Source organism: Argopecten irradians, chromosome 1 (genome assembly GCF_041381155.1).
Source record: "Argopecten irradians isolate NY chromosome 1, Ai_NY, whole genome shotgun sequence".
In the NCBI taxonomy this organism is placed as follows: Eukaryota; Metazoa; Mollusca; class Bivalvia; order Pectinida; family Pectinidae; genus Argopecten; species Argopecten irradians.
In genome coordinates this window covers 70,129,850-70,152,640 of record NC_091134.1, presented here as the reverse complement: position 1 = coordinate 70,152,640, position 22,791 = coordinate 70,129,850, and the positions used below count along the sequence as shown (strand labels likewise).

General features: G+C 34.8%; 1 protein-coding gene across 1 annotated transcript; it reads left to right on the top strand.

Annotated features, from left to right (window-relative positions):
* Positions 1-3,441: 3,441 nt before the first annotated feature.
* Positions 3,442-22,550, top strand: LOC138306944 (uncharacterized). The gene is made up of 9 exons (XM_069247533.1): positions 3,442-3,551; positions 4,663-5,675; positions 9,036-9,258; positions 13,975-14,355; positions 14,738-15,241; positions 15,366-15,737; positions 15,998-16,184; positions 16,361-16,700; positions 18,943-22,550. The coding sequence occupies exons 2-9, from the start codon at positions 4,698-4,700 to the stop codon at positions 19,165-19,167; spliced, it is 3,210 nt and encodes a 1,069-aa protein (XP_069103634.1). The 5' UTR covers positions 3,442-3,551; positions 4,663-4,697; the 3' UTR covers positions 19,168-22,550.
* Positions 22,551-22,791: the final 241 nt, after the last annotated feature.

Sequence of the window (22,791 nt, the reverse complement as noted above, 5' to 3'; positions counted from 1 at the left end):
TTGGTTTTATTAGTTTAACGTCCTATTAACAGCCAGGGTCATTTAAGGACGTACCAGGTTTGTTGGTGGAGGAAAGTCGGAGCACCCGGAGAAAAACCACCGACCTACGGCCAGTACCTGGCGTCTGCCCCACATGGGATTCAAACTCGTGACCCAGAGGTGGAGGGCATGTGGTATTATGTCGGTATATCTTAACCACTCGGCCACCGCGGCCCCAAAACTTTCTAACTATTGATATTATGTGCATGTCAATGAAATATATTTTATTGTTAATCTCGTAGAAAAATGTAGACAATATAAAGTTTTTATGTTATAATCTTTTACATGTAGCTGGGCTCTTCTGAGGCTTTGTCTTAAATTCATATTATATATACGATTATACGTATCTGTAATTGACAGTGAAACCAAAGGGTGGGAGGTACATGCAATATTTTGATACCTGCTGTACTTATAAAGATAACAGGATATCCTACATTGATTTTTTTGCCCACGGTAGAACCATTGAAGTAAGTCAAAGGAAAGAAGGATCATGATGTGCTTTCCCAACTCATTTTTTTCTAAACGATTTGTCAAATATATAGCTATAGGAAACCCATTACAAAAAGTGAAGGACTGGAGAATTTTTAATTTTTCATGTACAGACTTTTAAGGTAAAGAATTCATTAAAGTTATTGATTTTGATGATGCTTAAAGGCAAGAGTTTTGAAAATTTAGGTGAATTGGACATGATCAATTACCTAATCCGGTTATTCCAGATCTAGAATAGGTTCAAATGTATAATAAGGGCGCAGCCCTTCGTGCCCAAAGCACTTCTAAGGTAACAGATACATGAAAATATAAGAACAAGAGATCCCAGAGGAATCTTGGCGCCCACCAAAGAATGATCTATGTCTGACAATGGAAAGAGGGATCTTTTCCCTGCTTTTCAAACTTTTTCAAACACACTACATATAAAATTTGAGACAGATCGCTATAGTACTTTCTAAAAAATAGTGGTAACAAACTTCAACAATGAAATCCAAGATGGCGGCCGTTCAGCCATCTTGTTGACTGATCAGTTACAAAATGCAATATGCACAACTAGGGCCCTAGGGAAGCCTACATTTAAAATTTGAGAGAGATCCCTTCAGCACATTTTGAGAAATAGCGATAACAAACTTTAACTATCAAAATCCAAGACGACTGCCAGGCGGCCATTTTGTTGACCGATTGGTCCCAATTAAAGACACAATATCCACAACTAGGGCCCTAGAGGGACCTACATATGAAATTTGAGAAAGATCCCTTCAGTACTTTCTGAGAAATAGTCCTAACAATCTTTAACTATTAAAATCCAAGATGGCCATCTTGTTGACCGATTGGTCCCAAAATGCAATATGCACAACAAGGGTCCTCAAGGGGTACCTATATATGAAATTTGAGAAAGATCCCTTCAGTACTTTTTGGGAAATAGCGGTAACAAACTTTAACTATTTAAATTCAAGATGGCTGCCTGGCGGCCATATTGTGGACCGATCAGTCCCAAAATGCGTTATGCACAACAAGGGCCCTAGGGGAACCTACATATGAAATTTGAAAAAGATCCCTTTAGTACTTTCTGAAAAATAGCGGTAACAAGAATTGTTAACGGAAGGACGGACGGAATGACGGACAACGGACCATGGACGAAAGGTGATTCAAAAAACCCACCATCTGATGATGGTGGGCTAAAAAACACAATCTTCAAAATTCAATCCTACACACTGACAGCTTGTTTGCTCAGTTTGCGGCCGCCATTTTTTCATACATATGGGGAGGTTGTGCGTTGCTCCGGTACTGCTCTCCCAAGTAAATATACATTTAACTAATGCAAATGCATAACAGGGGTAATTAAACATTTTTTATTATTCTTTAAATATTTATTATAACACTTTGAAAATTAAAAGCTATAGAATGCAGTCAAAATATCCACCAAGGCAAAGATGAGCACAAGGAATCATAACCTCACATAACGTCAACAAATGGTGCAAAATCATAGGATTCGCATATGCGGCACTCCAGGCCTTGAATAGACACAGAGAAATCCGAATCTTTGAGTTCATTTCTTTAAATTTATGCTAGACAATTATTACATCATATACTTCTATAGTTTAAAGTGTGTCCTTTTATTTCTAAATGATGTCTTCTACATGAACTAGAAAATAAAATAAACAAGTAGAGCTTCGCTCTTCCTTTGCCGTACAGGATTCATATTAAAACATCTGGCTGCGCCCTTTAACAGGTTGGGCACAACCCTGCATATGGGTATACAGTTACCCATTTGAGTAACAGTTACCTGTTTGCAGTAATCAATAAGTTACCCAATTGACTAATTATGTGAAAAGCAAACGCATAATGTTGTTTTAAAAATTATTATCGAAAAAGGGCGTCATAATTTTTAGAATGCCTTACAACTGGTCAAAGACTTTATGTTTCTGTGGGTGAAATATCAAATTCTGTTGTCTAACTTTGTTGTAAGATGAAAATTTAGGTGCTCTCATTGACTTTAGTGTATAGCTATCAGGGAAATTCAGTGCAAATGTCATCGTTGATTGAGTTTAACCTGTGTTCTATTTTTGGCACCATAGTAAGCAATGGAGGTGGTTTATTTTGTGACTTTTACCAAAATTGAGACAATGAAATTTGTCCCATTTTGATTAATAAAGTACTATGTTATGTTAGTATTGGTGCCATATGTCAAAATTATTACGCCCTTTTTTGATATAAAAGTTTAAAACAACTTCATGCATTTTTCTTGAACAAAATTCCTCATTTGGGTAACTTATTGATTACTCAAACAGGTAACTGTTACCCATATGCAGGGTTGTGCCCAACCTGTTTAAGGCCTTGCCTTCAGTCATATTATATGATGGCACATTCAATTTTGCTACTGTATGAAACTAGGCATCGAATGTCACTAGTAGTAGTAGTAGATTCCTGCTCTATTAGGAGAACCATCCACATGGCTGATGTATATGGACATCAAGGTTATTTAACTATACAAAGAAAGGCATTATTTACAGCTCATGTCACTGTAATTTCTATTTCTAGCTCGACCACATCTCAAGTTAATTCATAAATTGTAACGATGACGGCATATATCTACCTATTTCATAACGCAAAACCACAATGCTTTACAAAAATCACATTGTCCACTTACAATTTGGTGGCATTGGCCATAGTAAACGCCGATTTCGTTACTGAAGCCATACCCTTTGCGGCGGACGACGCCATTTTGTCAAGGACAAATATGTAGCGCAGTTTCGTACGATGCTAAACGATGTTGTTTATTAAGGTTTCCTAATATCAAGAACCTTATCGATACAGTCAGATATTATATGAAAAGGTACACATTTAGCAAAAGTAATTGAATGTGTCATTTAGAAATAATTATACGAAACTAATATCATAACTCCTAGCTCTCGATGAGACTTCCTTGACAACTACATAACAGGTGCTTGTTCTCTGCTGTAAACGGTGTCACTGATAAATATGGTGTCTTCTTACACGATGTAAATGCACCGACATTAAAGGTAAAGCTTCCCTTTTTCAGCATAAAACTTACTATGGTAAATGATAATGTGATCGAATGAAAATTAATAGTTTGGTTTTAATTTGAAACGTTTGCGTCGGCTTATAAGATCAGATAAATACAATGTTGTTTGAATGCCTGACCCCTAAATACATGTATACCTAGAAATATCTATTCAAATATTGAAATATGATATAATCACAAAGAAAAATTTAGGACTTTCAAATCATTTTTTTACATGCAGTGCGGGTGTCCTTTTAAATACGACAGCATATGCATAATACAATTTTCTTGGTCTCATGTTTGACAATAATGAACCTAATTAAACCCTACACTGCTCCAATAAGACTTAACACTATCATCACTGTCATGTCTGGAGAAGTTCAAACCATACAGTATATTATAAAAGTATATATTTTAAACAATTTCTGTGAAACTGATCTGCATGTTTTTTATACATTGACTGCTGAGCTAACACTATAATGCTGACCACAGCAAAACAATTTGATGTGCTCATATTCAAGAACTATGTATGTGAAAGTTGTAACTGTAGGTCATGTTAGTAGCCAAGATTTGTAGATATTTCTTGAGTCAGTTGATGAGATGTGTCATACTTATATCAAATATAATGCTCCTCCCCCTATAAGTGCCCTTCCCATTTTTTGGAGAAAAGTTGAAGTTGTACAAACACACCAATTCCATGGATTTAACAATGTTTTACAACATGTAATGCCTCTAACATTAGCGTTGTATCCCATATTACATGAAGTTGTGAATTTTTTACATGTAAATCATGACAATAATGGGTCTTTAACGATAAAAGGCATATATGCATGTTTACTGTAACAGATTAATGTATCATAAGTACAGAAAAATTTAAATCATGGCTGCAATATTTTCCCACAACTTACATTTTGGTTCACTAATAAGTGTCCCCCTTTGTTACAATTATTTAAGTGCCCTGGGCGCTAATTACGGCAAATACAGTAAGTCCAATTAAAGTAATTATGATCAATATGGGAATATCGATAAGTTTTAAACACAAACATTGCTCACTTCAGCTATGTATGAATATGAAGCTAAACTTCTTTTCAATTGTTTATATTTTTCAGATTTAGGGTAAATCCAGCTGAATATAACAGGCAAAATGGCATTAAAAATAAAAGGAATCCCCACAATCTTTGGGGAAACTTTTGAGAAGAATGTAACGTTCTGTGTGGATACATCTGGCAGCATGTTTAAAGGTCTGGATGTGGTCAAAGAACACTTGGTGGAAACCTTACTAAAGCATGCACAGAAAAGTCAGCCAACTTCATTTAATATAATTGAGTTTAATTCTGAGGTGACACAGTGGGCAGATAAGATGGTGAAGTGTAGTGCTGAAACTGTGGAGGTTGCTGCAGAATGGGTTAAAAGACTTAGTGCAAAAACTGGCACGAATACCCTGGATGCATTGCTGACAGGGCTGGAGGATAGAGGGTGTGATGCTGTCTACCTTGTAACTGACGGACTTCCAGACCAACATCCTGTGGATATCTTGGACCAAGTGACGAACGCTGTGAGGGGACGCCCCATCCACTGTATCTATCTGTGTACAGAAGAGGCCATGGATACAGCCGCCATAGAGTTTTTGGAAGATTTGTCAGTAGAGTCGTACGGATCTTTCCATATCGTCACGTTAACACAGCACGGCTGTGTAGAACGGATCACTCCAATATATAGAGCGGATCATGCTCATGAACGTATCATCAGGACCTTGAATGGAACAATTCATAACCATGCGAAACAGTGTTCAGTTGCTACAACTCTAAAAGTCGACCCAGAAGAGTCCCTCGCCCTGACCCCACGTGTTTCCTTCTTTAACCAGTACCCAATGCACCCCTACCAACCCTTTGTACACCCAGCCTGGGGCAGCTGGTTCATGCAGCCATATCGTTATTACTTTCCTAATGGATGGAGTCGATATCGTCCCGCAAAGGGATGGTTAAAGTCACAGGAGACAATGTTAGATCACATAGAGAATTGTGGTGTTTCGCCAGCTGCTGGGGCGCTTGTCATTGGAAAGAAGGTTCTGGCACGACGCATTGATGATGGATATTTCTACCTTGGAACAGTCAAAAGTCAGGTATGTAAAATCTAAACACTGTATGGTATAGAATATGTATATATATATACACATGTATAATTATCTTATATATTTTATCTTAAAAACTAAACAACTAGCCATGCAGGTGTGGAGGCATATTCTACCTGCTCTGTTGGTCATCTGTAACAGTCATGGTTTTGCTATAAGTTTCTGTGCTTCAACATTTTCTAAAAACAAAAGATAAACGAGCTGCATGATAAAGTATCTGATTGTTAAGTCTGAGTTTGTGTATTTGTTTTTCTCTAGTACTACACATCAGATATTATGATTGATGTATCTTATGTAAAATTGGACATTAAATCTGTGATGCACATGGCAGTGACTGTTACTAGTAACAAGGATCTCATTTTAGTGTTTAAATTTATGCAGAAGTTCATGATTGTGTTAATTCAACTTCTTTGGATTATCAAAATGATGACAATTAAATGTAAGCAGGTATCTAAACTTTGCAAACTCATCATCATGCGTAATTAACATTGTTTATGCTTAGATAAGCAAGTAATACTTTGATGAATTATATAGCATCATTTTTATTGTGTGACCAGTTAACTATCTACATGACTTTACCTTGTTAGCATTAGTAATAGTACATTAGTGTGGAATGAAAGACATTGATAATATCTAATTATGTACCTTGTTTTTGAAGCAATTGTCAATATGTATATATAATCTATGTCAGCCCATGACAACTGTACCAGTAATAGAACAATGCTATCCAGACAACAATATCTGGTTACCATAGCGATGGTGATGTTGCTTCTGTGTAATTACGTAGTACATACAGATATGAAATTCTAACTATATCCACACAGTAATTATGTACATCATGGACACAGATAATTGTTTCATTAATTGTTCCATGTTAAACTTTATAGATGTCAGTAAACCGATAGCAGTCTATCCCAATAAAGTTATATAGAAATTATGTTTTAATATCGTACAAATGCCTTTTAATTCCAAAATTATAGATAAATTTCTCCTTGTGAGACTAAATTATGATTATTTTTACTTACCATGCAATTTATACATGTACATATATTCCCTAAAACTATTGTATTATTTACTAGCATAAGATATCAATGACATTCATTTGTATAATGATATGTAATTGAATGATGAGAGATATTGATTTTATCTATGTCTGTCACTGATTAGAAAAGCTTTTTGTAATGTAGTCAACACATAGTACATTGAGTTGCTTGCGGATCAGTGTATTTTGGAAACATGCATAGATATGCATACAGATTGTGGATATACAGTGTAGTTTCATAGATTGTTTAAAATGTGTATGTAATCTATTGACTTATATGTGGATAGTCAGTATCTTTTTATGGGGATATGGTGGAAAGGGTTTATTTGTGGGTATAGAGCTTATTGTGGAGAAATGGTTAGTTGTGGGTAGCTTATATATAAAGAGGAGTGTATTTGTGGGTATAGAGCTTATTATATAGATGAGGTTATTTGTGGATATATAGCTTATTGCGGAGAGATTGTTATTTGTGGGTATATAGCTTATTCTATAGAGAGGAGATTATTTCTGGGTATACAGTTTATTATGGAGAGGTGTTTATTTGTGGATATACAGTTTATTATGGAGAGGTGTTTATTTGTGGGTAAACAGTTTATTATGGAGAGGTGTTTATTTGTGGGTATACAGTTTATTATGGAGAGGTGTTTATTTGTGGGTATATAGCTTATTATATAGAGAGGAGATTATTTGTGGGTATACAGTTTATTATGAAGAGGTGTTTATTTGTGGGTATACAGTTTATTATGGAGAGGTGTTTATTTGTGGATATACAGTTTATTATGGAGAGGTGTTTATTTGTGGGTATACAGTTTATTATGGAGAGGTGTTTATTTGTGGGTATACAGTTTATTATGGAGAGGTGTTTATTTGTGGGTATACAGTTTATTATGAAGAGGTGTTTATTTGTGGGTATACAGTTTATTATGGAGAGGTGTTTATTTGTGGGTATATAGCTTATTATATAGAGAGGAGATTATTTGTGGGTATACAGTTTATTATGGAGAGGTGTTTATTTGTGGGTATACAGTTTATTATGAAGAGGTGTTTATTTGTGGGTATACAGTTTATTATGGAGAGGTGTTTATTTGTGGGTATACAGTTTATTATGGAGAGGTGTTTATTTGTGGGTATGCAGTTTATTATGGAAAGGTGTTTATTTGTGGGTATACAGTTTATTATGGAGAGGTGTTTATTTGTTTGTATATAGCTTATTATATAGAGAGGAGATTATTTGTGGGTATACAGTTTATTATCAGTTTATTATGGAGAGGTGTTTATTTGTGGGTATACAGTTTATTATGGAGAGGTGTTTATTTGTGGGTATACAGTTTATTATGAAGAGGTGTTTATTTGTGGGTAAACAGTTTATTATGGAGAGGTGTTTATTTGTGGGTATATAGCTTATTATATAGAGAGGAGATTATTTGTGGGTATACAGTTTATTATGGAGAGGTGTTTATTTGTGGGTATACAGTTTATTATGGAGAGGTGTTTATTTGTGGGTATGCAGTTTATTATGGAGAGGTGTTTATTTGTGGGTATACAGTTTATTATGGAGAGGTGTTTATTTGTTGGTATATAGCTTATTATATAGAGAGGAGATTATTTGTGGGTATACAGTTTATTATCAGTTTATTATGGAGAGGTGTTTATTTGTGGGTATACAGTTTATTATGGAGAGGTGTTTATTTGTGGATATACAGTTTATTATGGAGAGGTGTTTATTTGTGGGTATACAGTTTATTATGGAGAGGTGTTTATTTGTGGGTATACAGTTTATTATGGAGAGGTGTTTATTTGTGGGTATACAGTTTATTATGGAGAGGTGTTTATTTGTGGGTATACAGTTTATTATGGAGAGGTGTTTATTTGTGTGTATACAGTTTATTATGGAGAGGTGTTTATTTGTGTGTATATGGCTTTATATAGAGAAGGGCTTATTTGTTGGTACATGTATATAATTTTTTATAGGGAAGAGCTTATTTGTGGGTCTATAGCTTTATATAGAGAAGAGATTATTTGTGGGTATAGAGCTTATTATGGAGAGATGGTTATTAGCCCTATATCCACAAATAACCCCCTCTCTATGATAAGCTCAATACCCCAAAATAACCTTCTTGGGCTTAATTATTTTGAAGAATGGGTTATCTGTGTTAGGAAATAATGATCAAGGATTTCCAGAATACACGATAAGATCATTTGACTGATGTACAGTATAACCCTCAAAAGGCATGGAAACATATCATGGGAACATGGGGTTTTCAAAATATAGTTTTGTAGAATAACCACTAGGTGTTTATTTGCTTCAGATTTTGGCTGATAAATTTCTGGTGGCGTTTGGTCCCTGTAAACACGGTAAATATAAGGAAACTACGTATCAGGATACATTTGTTTATGACTTAGTGGATTACGAGGATGCTAAACGTCACACCATCCTCACCTCTGACAAAGTGCTGGCCCCGTGGGAGCCAGAGGGAGAGAGATATGGGCCTGGAATCGTCATAGAGGGACATGAGAAACGTTGCTCTGAGGGTATGTGGATTTTATAGGATTATTTTGTTCGCATATAATATGGTATAATATCTAGTTATGTATGTTTTATTGTACATCTATGTTTCTCTATCTGACTTTTATCGGTACCTATACAGAATTTTTCTGTACCAATTTAGTGGAATGCTAGTGACATATTACCGGTACACCTAATATTGTGATACTTTAAATGTAAGAAATTTATAATGGTTTCCAACTGTTCATGTTTATAATCACTTTGCACATGATTTTCATTACCAGAAAGAAAGAAATATACTTCATCAAAAGTAAATGCCCGTGTCTAGTAAGTTTAGGAACTTAGAATTAGCTGTGTCGCAGATGAAAATTTTAATTTGAAATGATAAATGACTTGGTAAAAACAGCACAGTGATTGCCTTTGTGATATAGGGATATGCCTATTAGTCTACCAATACAAATGTAAATTTATTGAATTCAAAGTTTAAACACCTGAAGCTTTTTATTGCTATGATAATCAGGGACTTGAATGTTAAGATTTTTATTACCTGATAGTGTACAATGTGTATATTGTATCAAGGTAATCTAACTTAATATTTTACCTTCCTGTCGAAATGTCGATGAAAGTTACACATGCAATATCTTACATGGCATTAATATAAATAATAAGCAGTTGTTACTATGTACAGTACCTAATAGAGTCTTGTGTTTTTAGGTCACCTGAGACGAAGTTTCAGGTGACCTATTCTAATCGCCTTTTGTCCGTCGTCGTGCGTCGTCGGTTGTATGTCCGTAAACAATTTACATTTTCGACTTCTTCTCAAAAACCGCTGAAGCAAATTCAATGAAATTTTGCACAAACCTTCTGAGGCATAAGGCCAATCAAATTGTGAATTATATGGTCCCCACCCCCCTGAGGGCTGTGGGAGGGTCCAAAAGTGGTAAAATTGACTATAATTTCAAAAATCTTCTTCTTCACTCACAGATGTGATGGAATCAAATACTCTTCACAGGTAGAAAGGTCTAAAGGTCCTTTACAAAATTGTGAATTATATGACCCTGGGGTCTCAGGTTTCCCCTTGGGGAGGGGTTAAGTTTACTATAGTTTATATAGGGAAAACACATTTTTGAGCATTATTTGGTCATTTGTAAAAGGAAATGAGTCAAATGTTGTCAGAATCATCCCTATGAAATGGCCATTGAATCCTATTAACAAATTTTCCATGACTGACTCCCAGGGGCCTTAGGGGTGGGGCCAAAAGGGGTCAAATAAGCTAAAACTTCAAAAATCTTCTTCTGAAATTCTGGAACTGGTAGAATCAAATACTCTTCATAGATGGAAAGGTCTTAAGGTCCTTTACAAAAAATGTGAATTATATGACCCTGGGGTCTCATGTTTCCCCTGGGGAGGGGGTCAAGTTTACTATAGTTTATGTAGGAAAAAACACATTTATGAATGTTATCTGCTTATTTTTCATAGGAAATTAGTCAAACTGTGTTAGAATTATTAGCCTGAGATAGCATTTTATCGTCATATCCATATTGGTCATGGCCGATCCCCAGGGGCCTTAGGGGCGGGGCCAAAATGGTCAAATAGGCTAAAACTTCAAAAATCTTCCTCTGATTTCACAGATTTGATGGAACCAAATACTCTTCATAGATTGGAAGGTCTTAAACCCCTTTACAAAAATTGTGAATTTCATCTTCCTGGGATCTCAGATTTTCCCCTGGGGAGGGCGTCAAATTTACTATAGTCTATATAGGAAAAACACATTTATGAACATTTTTTGCTTAGTTTTAATAGGAAATGAGTCAAACTGGGTTAGAATTATTAGCCTGAAATAGCATTTTAACACCATATCCATATTGGTCCTGGCTGACCCCTAGGGACCAGAGAGGCGGGACCAACATGGGTCAAAATGGCTAAAATTTCAAAAATCTTCTTCTGAATTCACAGGTTTGATGGAACCAAATAATCTCCATAGATTAAAAAGTGAAATTTATAAAATCACTGACACTGACTGACTTCTAGTTTGGTTTTGTTGTTTAACGTTAGCAAAGCAAATTGGAATTTTAAGCATAAGGTTTGGTAACATAATACACTAACTATCAGAATGAAAAACAAAAAATCAAAATTCTAATACAAAAGTTCAACTTTAAAGTTTATTTTAATTCGTAAATAATTTTTATAGATTTGAACCAACTTTGCAATGCAGCACTCAGGTGACCGTCAAGGTCTCTTGGCCCTCTTGTTTAATAAGATACAATAAACTATGTAATTTTGCTTTTGCTTTAAAGAAGAAGAAAAAATTAGAAAGAAGTCATGTATAACCATACAAACAAACATTAAATAAATCAAGAAGATACATTTGTATAAGAATGATAAGTAACCATTAAATATGTTCAATCAAAATGATAAATGAAATTAGGGATTTTATAAAAAGGAATATGAATGATAAAGATAAAAATAAAATGTAGATTCTTTATATCATTAATTATGTACAAAATGTACTCTTTAAATATGGGATATATTTAGCCTACATCTGAGGGCTATTGGTACATACCATACATTATATATCCTTTTTCTCTTTTCAGTCAAGAGATAGCTCTAAATAATATATAAGGACATAGAAATATTGATCCCATTGATTTCCTAGCCCTACATGTATCTCGTGTCCATGGTTCCCGACGGGGTGTTTATTAATGTCAACAAACTTCACGATTTACTCCTACAAACCAGTCAGGGCAAACATATCAATATCAGTCGTCTTTTTTGTTCTCAGTTATATATTTGGAACAACAGCAAGTCATGTCGAAATCATTCTGTACTTTAAATCACTTTCAGAAGGGCCAAAGAATTTTTACGGTGCTAGTTTAAATGGCATATGACAGGAACTTTAAACATCTATTCGGTACTTCAATTTGTTCTGTGAATCTTTCACATCATATTTACCTTTCTGAGTGAATAGGCTATTTCTTATTCCAATTATATGGGGCAAGTCTAAAATTAAAATTTCACAAGTTTAAATGTACTTGAGAATAAATAGTTCTTTGCAACAGTAGATATGTAATCACTTTTCCTTTTGCTCTTTATTATTTTGTTTACTTTAGGTTGATTATGAGATTATCCTATCAGAACTATCTGATAATATGACCATGTTCAGTATTAAGCCCCCTCCCACAGGTGTATAACACTCACTCTTGTTTAATTGCTGCACTGTAAGTCTATCTTTGATTTACATGTATACACAGCTTTTTGAAGCAAAATGGTTGAAGTTTGGTTTAGTTTACAAACTCCCCTGTAAAAACGATTATAGAATTTAAACCTGATCAGTAATACCGATAATAAGATGTCAGTGAAAGCAAAAATGATTAACATTTTTATCATAACCATGATTTTATTGAATGGTTTCTTGTTGATTACATAACTACAATTGTATTTGAGAATTGAAAAATGGTGACCCATCAGGACCCCCAGGGATCCATCAGCCCCTAAGTCGTTATGTCATCTCGTCATCTACTGGTCAGCAATATAACATGATATAAAGATGTGATGCTACAATACAACAAAGCATATCAATGTAATGCAAGTTACATACCTACAAAAAATTTTGGTCTTCAATCTTATGGAATTAATGGTAACTGAATCGGTGATTGTGATATCAGATGTGCTTACATGAATCAATGATTACGATATTAGATTTACTTACATGAATCAGTGATTATGACATTAGAGGTACTTGAATCAGTGATTATGATATTAGATGTACTTGAATCAGTGATTATGATATAAGATGTACTTGAATCATTGATTATGATATTAGATGTACTTAAATCAGTGATAATGATATAAGATGTACTTGAATCAGTGATTATGATATAAGATGTACTTGAATCAATGATTATGATATAAGATGTACTTGAATCAGTGATGATGATATAAGATGTACATGTACTTGAATCTTTGATTATGATATTAGATGTACTTGAATCAGTGATTATGATATAAGATGTACTTGAATCATTGATTATGATATTAGATGTACTTGAATCATTGATTATGATATTAGATGTACTTGAATCAGTGATTATGATATTAGATGTACTTGAATCATTGACATGATATTAGATGTACTTGAATCAGTGATTATGATATTAGATGTACTTGAATCATTGATTATGATATTAGATGTACTTGAATCAGTGATAATGATATGAGATGTACTTGAATCATTGACATGATATTAGGTGTACTTGAATCAGTGATTATGATATTAGATATACTTGAATCAGTGATTATGATATTAGATGTACATGTACTTGAATCAGTGATTATGATATTAGATGTACTTGAATCAGTGATTATGATATTAGATGTACTTGAATCAGTGATTATGATATAAGATGTACATGTACTTGAATCTTCGATTATGATATTAGATGTACTTGAATCAGTGATTATGATATTAGATGTACTTGAATCAGTGATTATGATATAAGATGTACTTGAATCAGTGATTATGATATAAGATGTACTTGAATCAGTGATTATGATATAAGATGTACTTGAATCAGTGATTATGATATTAGATGTACTTGAATCAGTGATTATGATATTAGATGTACTTGAATCAGTGATTATGATATAAGATGTACTTGAATCAGTGATTATGATATAAGATGTACTTGAATCATTATTTGAGTGATTATGATATTAGATGTTTGGTTTGTTGTACATTACAGGCCCTCAGGACCAACAAATTACTGTCACTTTCTCTAATGGCAAGACAGAGCGCGTGTCCTCTGACACTGCCCTGTGGGTCCCAGAGGATGTGTATGAACGCCTCGTTCTGGAACTGAAGATGCCGCGAGAGGCTAGGGAGACCCTACAGACTAACCCCCACTACCCACTGGAGAACCTCCCGGGCTACCCTACGTCTGGTCCGCATGCTGAGCCACGGGTATATGAACAGCCTCACCCTGTGACGTTTGACGTGAACAGTACTTTGGGGACGGTATCATGGCAGTATCCCTACACTCCAGGCTACCCTGTACAGCTCAAACAGAGGCAGACCAGTGTCAAGGCCGCCGTCAATAGTGACGATATGAACCAACTGGTACCAGGTAAAGATCAACCTAACAGAGTCTAGCCAGGTAGCCTAACGTGTTGTCGTCCAATGGTCTAAAAGTTATTTTGAGGCTCAGCAGTCACTAGTTATTTTTAGAAAAAATATTGGAAGAAATTCAAATTCTGGAAAAAACTTTAAAAAATGAATGTACATGTAATATTGTAACAAAATCTACATCTTAGTTCGTGTAAAATTTGAATTATTGAAGAATAGCAATTACTTTAAGCTGATAAAGCATTCATTATTTACATTTATAGAATCGGTTCTGAAAAAATAACTTCATATCAAGTAAAATAGAATAGCTGTTATAATTTCAGAATAACAATTAAAATAACTTTTACCAACAGTAAGTATGGTATACATTGTTTGTGTTGTAGGTACAGACCTGACGCGGGGTCAGCTGAACGAAAAAATCACAACACAACTCATGGAACATCAGTTAAGTATATCAGACAAACAGAACGAGGAGAAGGCTGCTCGAGAGGAAAAATCTACAGACGAGGAAGAGAAGGTTTCAAAGGACGAGAAACAACTGATGGAAGAAAGTGAAAAGGTACTGATCATGGCACAGGAAAAGGAACGAACAGAGGAAGAACTCGCACAAAGAATTCAACTACTGGAGCAAGAGCTGGAAAGGGAACGACAGAAGGAGAAAATGCGACAAGAAGAAAAAGATTTACAATTAAGACAACAGATGGAGGCAGATCAATTGGAATATGAAAGACAGATAGAAAGAGAACGGTTACTGAGGAAGAGGGAGAAACAAGAGGAGAACTTACTGAGGAAGTCTGTTTCCTTTAAAGAAGATGTCTTAGTGGAGGATCTCGACAAGTCAGCTGAGGAGGCGATCACAGATCAACAGACGGAGGAAAGACAAACAGGTGATGGACAAATCTTTCTTTATACCCATCAAAGTCTTAAATTTATATTGTCTGGTAAACACAATTTCAGTTTCAATTCCAACCTGTTTTTTCATATTTCTGTATTAAAAAATTCTATTTGTAGAAACCCCTCCCATGCCAAAAGAAAGTTTTGATTACAAATTCTTCGGCGGTGAAGATAAAAGATATACTGAAAATGTTCACTCAGGCCGTCCAAGATGTCGAAGACAATCTCCGACGCGGAGCTCCCATTCTCCACGCCAAAGATCTTTGTCCCCACCTAGAAGAAACAGATCACCTGCAAGGGATTTCAATGTATTATATCGCCGTCCAGGATCAGCAAAGAGGAGCCAGAACAAGGCCCCATGGATAAAGTACTGGGGCAGTGATTGTGCCCCAGAGATGATCAGCCCTAACAGGCCTGGACCTTTTAGGGAAACAGCCCTTCAAGCTCCCTTAGAGGCCAAAGACCACAGTCGAACACCATCGTATAGTGGTATGTGAAAATATAAGCTACAGATACATATTAAATAGTGTGTAAGAGTGATCTCCCCTTGAAAAGCAATATGAAATGAAGTGTAGTAGGGATATTAACTGTGGTTGTTTCAGGGAATCAGAATGTCAAAAAGGCCCAACTCAGCATCCTTACAGTGAATAACAGCCACTTGTTAATTGAAATAGAAATTGGTCCTAGAACTGTATGAAAGCTAATTTTTGATATTCATGACACATATTTTAATTTGATGTTTCTTACAGTTGAATGGACCAATTCTGCATTCAAGTATGTTGATCCATATGCAAAACACAGCCACACATCCTGTGTGGAGACCCTATTGAAACCCAAGTTCCAGAATGGGATGTTCCCTCCCCATCGACCTTCCCAGCCTCAGGTTACCCGCACCATGTCTGCCGATACAAAGGAGGCAGCCAGAAGGGATTTCAGGTCAGTAAATACTGTGTCTGTTTGTTTTTCATACTTTACAGTGTGTACTCACCAAAGCATGGAATTTTCAATTTTGGAACGAAAAGGTCCTTTATCTGGATCACTTGAGTTTCCTATGAAATTCAAATACTAGTAAATACTAAATAGCTTTATAACCTAACTATTTTTACTTCCAGGAGGAAGAAAGTGGTTCAACGTCAGGTTGACTGGAACCAGCGACTTTACCAACAAGACCGGATGAAAGAACTAATGCAGGACAACCATCGGAAGCGTATCGTCGCTCAACTGGAACATGATCGCCAACGTCAAATCAACGAGGAGAGGATGGTTCAGCAGTCAAGAGAAGCTAAAAAACAGATCAGTGCAGAACTTAGGTCAAAACGAGAGGAAGTAAAGAAACAGCAGGAAGAACTACGAATTAAACGAATAGCAGCAATGAGAGAAAGACGAGAAAAGAGAGAAACAGAACATGTGAAGAGAGAGCAGGAGGCCTTAGCTATATCAGAGCAAAGACAGGTATGTCAGACAAAACAGAACAAAGACAGGTACGTCAGACAAAACAGAACATACAGGTATGTCAGACAAAACAGATCATACAGGTATGTCAGACAAAACAGAACATAAAGGTACATCAGACAAAACAGAACATACAGGTATGTCAGACAAAACAGAACATACAGGTACGTCAGACAAAACAGAACATACAGGTATGTCAGACAAAACAGAACATACAGGTATGTCAGACAAAACAGAACATACAGGTATGTCAGACAAAACAGAACATACAGGTATGTCAGACAAAACAGAACATACAGGTATGTCAGACAAAACAGAACATACAGGTATGTCAGACAAAACAGAACATACAGGTATGTCAGACAAAACAGAACAGACAGGTATGTCAGACAAAACAGAACATACAGGTATGTCAGACAAAACAGAACAGACAGGTATGTCAGACAAAACAGAACAGACAGGTATGTCAGACAAAACAGAACATACAGGTATGTCAGACAAAACAGAACATACAGGTATGTCAGACAAAACAGAACAGACAGGTATGTCAGACAAAACAGAACAGACAGGTATGTCAGACAAAACAGAACAGACAGGTATGTCAGACAAAACAGAACAGACAGGTAGTCAGACAAAACAGAACAGACAGGTATGTCAGACAAAACAGAACAACAGGTATGTCAGACAAAACAGAACAACAGTATGTCAGACAAAACAGAACAACAGGTATGTCAGACAAAACAGAACATACAGGTATGTCAGACAAAACAGAACATACAGGTATGTCAGACAAAACAGAACAGACAGTATGTCAGACAAAACAGAACACGTAGAACAGGAAATGTCAGACAAAACAGAACAGACAGGTATGTCAGACAAAACAGAACAACAGGTATGTCAGACAAAACAGAACATACAGGTATGTCAGACAAAACAGAACAGACAGGTTTGTCAGACAAAACAGAACAGACAGGTATGTCAGACAAAACAGAACATACAGGTATGTCAGACAAAACAGAACAAAGACAGGTACGTCAGACAAAACAGAACAGACAGGTATGTCAGACAAAACAGAACATACATATATGCCAGACAAAATAGAACAGACAGGTATGTCAGACAAAACAGAACATACAGGTATGTCAGACAAAACAGAACATACAGGTATGTCAGACAAAACAGAACATACAGGTATGTCAGACAAAACAGAACATACAGGTATGTCAGACAAAACAGAACATACAGGTATGTCAGACAAAACAGAACAACAGGTATGTCAGACAAAACAGAACAACAGGTATGTCAGACAAAACAGAACATACAGGTATGTCAGACAAAACAGAACATACAGGTAGTCAGACAAAACAGAACAGACAGGTATGTCAGACAAAACAGAACATACATATATGCCAGACAAAATAGAACAGACAGGTACGTCAGACAAAACAGAACATACAGGTATGTCAGACAAAACAGATCATACAGGTATGTCAGACAAAACAGACAAAACAGAACATACAGGTATGTCAGACAAAGCAGAACATACAGGTATGTCAGACAAAACAGAACATACAGGTATGTCAGACAAAACAGAACATACAGGTATGTCAGACAAAACAGAACAGACAGGTATGTCAGACAAAACAGAACATACATGTATAATGGACAAAACAGAACAGACAGGTACATCAGACAAAACAGACCATAAAGGTATATCAGACAAAACAGACCATAAAGGTATGTCAGACAAAACAAAACATATAGGTAGGTCAGACAAAACAGACCATAAAGGTATGTCAGACAAAACAGACCATAAAGGTACATCAGACAAAACAGAACATACAGGTATGTCAGACAAAACAGAACATACAGGTATGTCAGACAAAACAGAACATACAGGTATGTCAGACAAAACAGAACATACAGGTACGTCAGACAAAACAGAACATAGACAGGTACATCAGACAAAACAGAACATGCAGATATGTCAGACAAAACAGAACAAAGACAGGTACATTAGACAAAACAGAATTTACAGGTACAATTTGATTGAGACAAGCCATTTCATTTTTCAATGAAATTGTACTAGCAATACTTACATGTGCATATGTATACAATGTACATATAATTAGTAAGAGGCACAACGAGGTTGCTAGGGATGAGCAGTAGTCATTTACAAACATTTCAGTACAATACAGCTCATGTTCACTTGTTCAAAGATGGTTTTTATCTGTTTTTATAGCAAGTACGAGTTCTTAACTCCCAAAAACGATGGGATCAGCATCAGCAAGGCATGGAAGTTGAGGAAATTCAAAACAGGCAGCATCAGTCACAGGTCCTTAACGCTAAGGTGAACAGAATCGAACACTTCAGGAATCTTGAGGAGGAAGGACAACGAAGAAAAGATTTGCGTGTAGCTGTCTCCGAACAACACTTAGCAAACTATCGCTCCCAGGTTTTCCCCTGAGCTTCATATCAATTTTTTTTTGTTTTTTAGTCATTTTTAATTTTTAAATATTCTTTTTAGCAGAAGTAATGAAACTGCTTGCTCAATTCTCAAGCGAAGGAAATCTGTTTAGATGGTGACGGTTAGGCTATTTATCATTCCATCTTATACATCATAAAAACCCATCTCTGTATAACTGCTAGTCAATCTGCTTCCTTGTGAAAACAATACCTGTGAGTTTTCTGTTATAAGTCTGTTATGTATATGTTTAATGGTTAAACTGTCGGTAATCGTTAATGAGTACTCTACTGAACTGTTAGGAGGATGTACCTAGGATGTAGATCTATCAGTCAATCCAGCCATAAAAAATCACCAGTAATTATCAATATCACCACACTTCTCTGATTGTGAATTACCAGGGGATCTCTCTAGAAATCTTACTAGGAGATAATCTAGTGCATAGTAGAATTCAGCTGAGAAACTTCAAACGTCACCAACTTTGGGTCCAGTGTTTTATACAGTTGGGTCCTATAACCAGTTCACTATCATCATCATTGGTCAATCTTTTGGTGTAACTTTGTGATGATGTTGACTTAATTTTCGTGAGCTTGGATCGTGATTGATGTTTCTACAGTTTCCAACATTCATTTTACTGAAGACACAAAATTGTAATCAAATACGACCTGAATGTTAATTGATTCCATTGTTTGCTGTTTTAGGGTCAGATTATATATTCTCAAGCTACTTTTTATTTCAAATTTAAGCAAAAATTTTAATTTGTAATGGTAAAAAAAATCACCATTTATTAACCTGTACTAATATTTTGATGAAACAGTACCATGTGAACTTCTGAATTACATGTATAGTGCCAGAAAGGATATGTCTCTGATAGTGCTGCGGAACTATCTAACGTATGAAATCAGAACTAACAACCAGTTGGTGAATAGTGTGTCAAAACCTTGGTGAAATATTCATATTGTTATATGTTAAACTGTTGTGTAAGTTATAAATATTGTTTTCTCAAATATCTTCCTGTTCATGTAGATTTATGTTAAATATTAAAGTGCCAACTGGTTTGTTAAATTACCAAGTATGATCTTGGAACATTGCCTTAATATGAGTTAGATTGCTGATAATTCTACCTCAGGGTAATTAACTGTTTTTACATCAAATTTTAAACCAATATTTATGTTATACTCCTGTACTCAGAAATCAGGTTATATTTGAGAGGTGATTATTGCTGGAGTTTTTTTTATCAAAAAAGTATTTTCCAAAACTTAAACTCAGCAAAACCTAGCTGTAAATTGTGTCATTGTTTCTGTTTATTTGTTTTGTTTCTTGTTGTTATTGATTCATAATTTATCCTATAGATAATCACAGATGGTCTAATACAAACTGTTTAGCCCAAGTAGTTTACTGGAACACTTTTGTGTTGTTGATATTTTTTCTTGATCTTTTCTGAAATTTTTGTTTATTAGATAGCCTAAATTTTCTTTACGATGTAAGGTAGAAATTGTATTGACATTCATGTATTCTGGGGGTATTAAATTTAATATGATCATGTGATATGTATTTTCTTTATGGCTCAATTTTTGCAGTGAACTTTGAAAATGAATAGATTTATAATGCAGTAGATATAAATATCAGAACATGGCTCTAAAATGAAATAATCAAATGTTCATATTAATTGACTTTTAAATACCTGTATGTCTGCTTATTTGTATGTCGATCAGAGATAATGTCAGCTACCAGTTAATATCAAACTTTGATGACAAATTTAAAATTTGTGTGATGATTAGAACGTAAAAGTGATAAATGCATTGTAGTAGGAGTACAGTTGTTGAACCTTTAGAACCAATAGCCCGGTTGTAGATTGATGGACCATTGTACCCTAGTAGGACTCTCCAGCTGTATCATTGATGTATCTGTCCGTCCAAGTCACAGAGTATTGTATAATTCTCAATTGTTACAGACCCCTGTGATTCTATTACTGTCTTTCTTTGTATATCATGCAGTTATTGTGCTCAAAAATCTACCAAATAAACCATTCTGAATTTAGTGAGTGGAAAACTTTGCACCGATTTCATGATTTAATTTTTTTTTTGTAATTTAATGCTTTGTTGTGTTATATATATATATTATGTAAATTTAGAACTACATGTAGATTAATTAGTTTTTTTAAATGTCTAAATAAAACACCAAAGTTATGACATGCTAAGTCGGCTACTTACGGTATATACATTTGTACAGCAGTTTTAGTATATGTTTTATGATTAAATGTCTACAATTTTACATAGTTGTAATTAGAGTTTCCTCCCTTCTCAAGGAAAAAGTTCTGAATCCCACCCCAAGTAGTACCGTTTCCTCAGTATACAAAGACATTGAACACAGGATCTCCCACTTAATGATAAAGATTCCTTGTGTGGTGTGAATGTGCTCGTGGACATCTAATTTTTTTTTTTTTTTTTTTTATAATTTTTTTTATTTTTGAAATCATTTTCATTTTTACAGACAAAACAGACAAAGACAATTAATTTAACATCATAAATACAAAAACAAAAGTATTTCATTTGTATCAATTTTACATGACATTCACATTTATACTTTTACACACACAAACACACACCCTCACACATACACCAAAGAGTTTACTTAAATTATTATATACATTCAAAGGTTTCCATACACCCACATTCGTTCAGACATACATGACATTTATAAGAGGTTAAGAAAGATAGGTTAGAGAGGAAAAAGTTGTAATCTAACTTGGACATCTAATTTTACTATTTTTATTGTGAGGAGAGTCTCATCTTCCTTTAAATCATTTTTTTCAATTAAATTTTATGAAATTAGTAGATCTACATAAAGAACAATATTTAAGCTGTTTTAATTAATTTTTCACATTAGAATATATTTTGTCCATTCATACCCTATATTTCTAATTCATGAAATCTATGTACATGTGTATCTGTGATATATTTAGTAATTCTATTAAATTCTATTGCATTCTTTGTTACTACTGCATCTAGATGTGACATTTGTTTTGGTTAGAAATGAAGGGTAATTATGTGTGATAGAGATGTGGGATATAACGGTCATCCCTCATGGCTATCTTCCATTCCAATATTTTATCTGGATTAGAACTCAATACTACTAGAGGAGACCGTATAGTGGTAAATTGTCAAAGCATTTTTTTTAGTTTTTCATCATTTGTATGGCTTTTACATTTTTCATTTTTACATGTAACAAAAGAAGGAAATTTTTCCTACATGTTTAAATAGAATTTATAGGAAGATTTAACTGAACAATTCTGTTAACACTGGAAATGCATATTTGCTTTCTTGTGTCTGCAGAAAACATTTAAGAGAGTATTTCTAAAATAACCTAGTTATCTAGAAAAACATTTAAAATACCAATGACCCATTAGATTCATTTTAGCTTTCATACATATAGTTGATACAGTATCCTGTTATGCCCTAATCAAAATGTTTCCCTGTACCGGCTTTAACACTGTTGTATTAGACGTTTTAGACTGTTTTATAAGGAGAGATTTACGTAATGCAATATTATTCTGTGTAGTCTACTGACTGTGATATATCCTGTTGTCTGTTTACTAGACGAGTCGGCTTTCTACAGCAGCTGTAG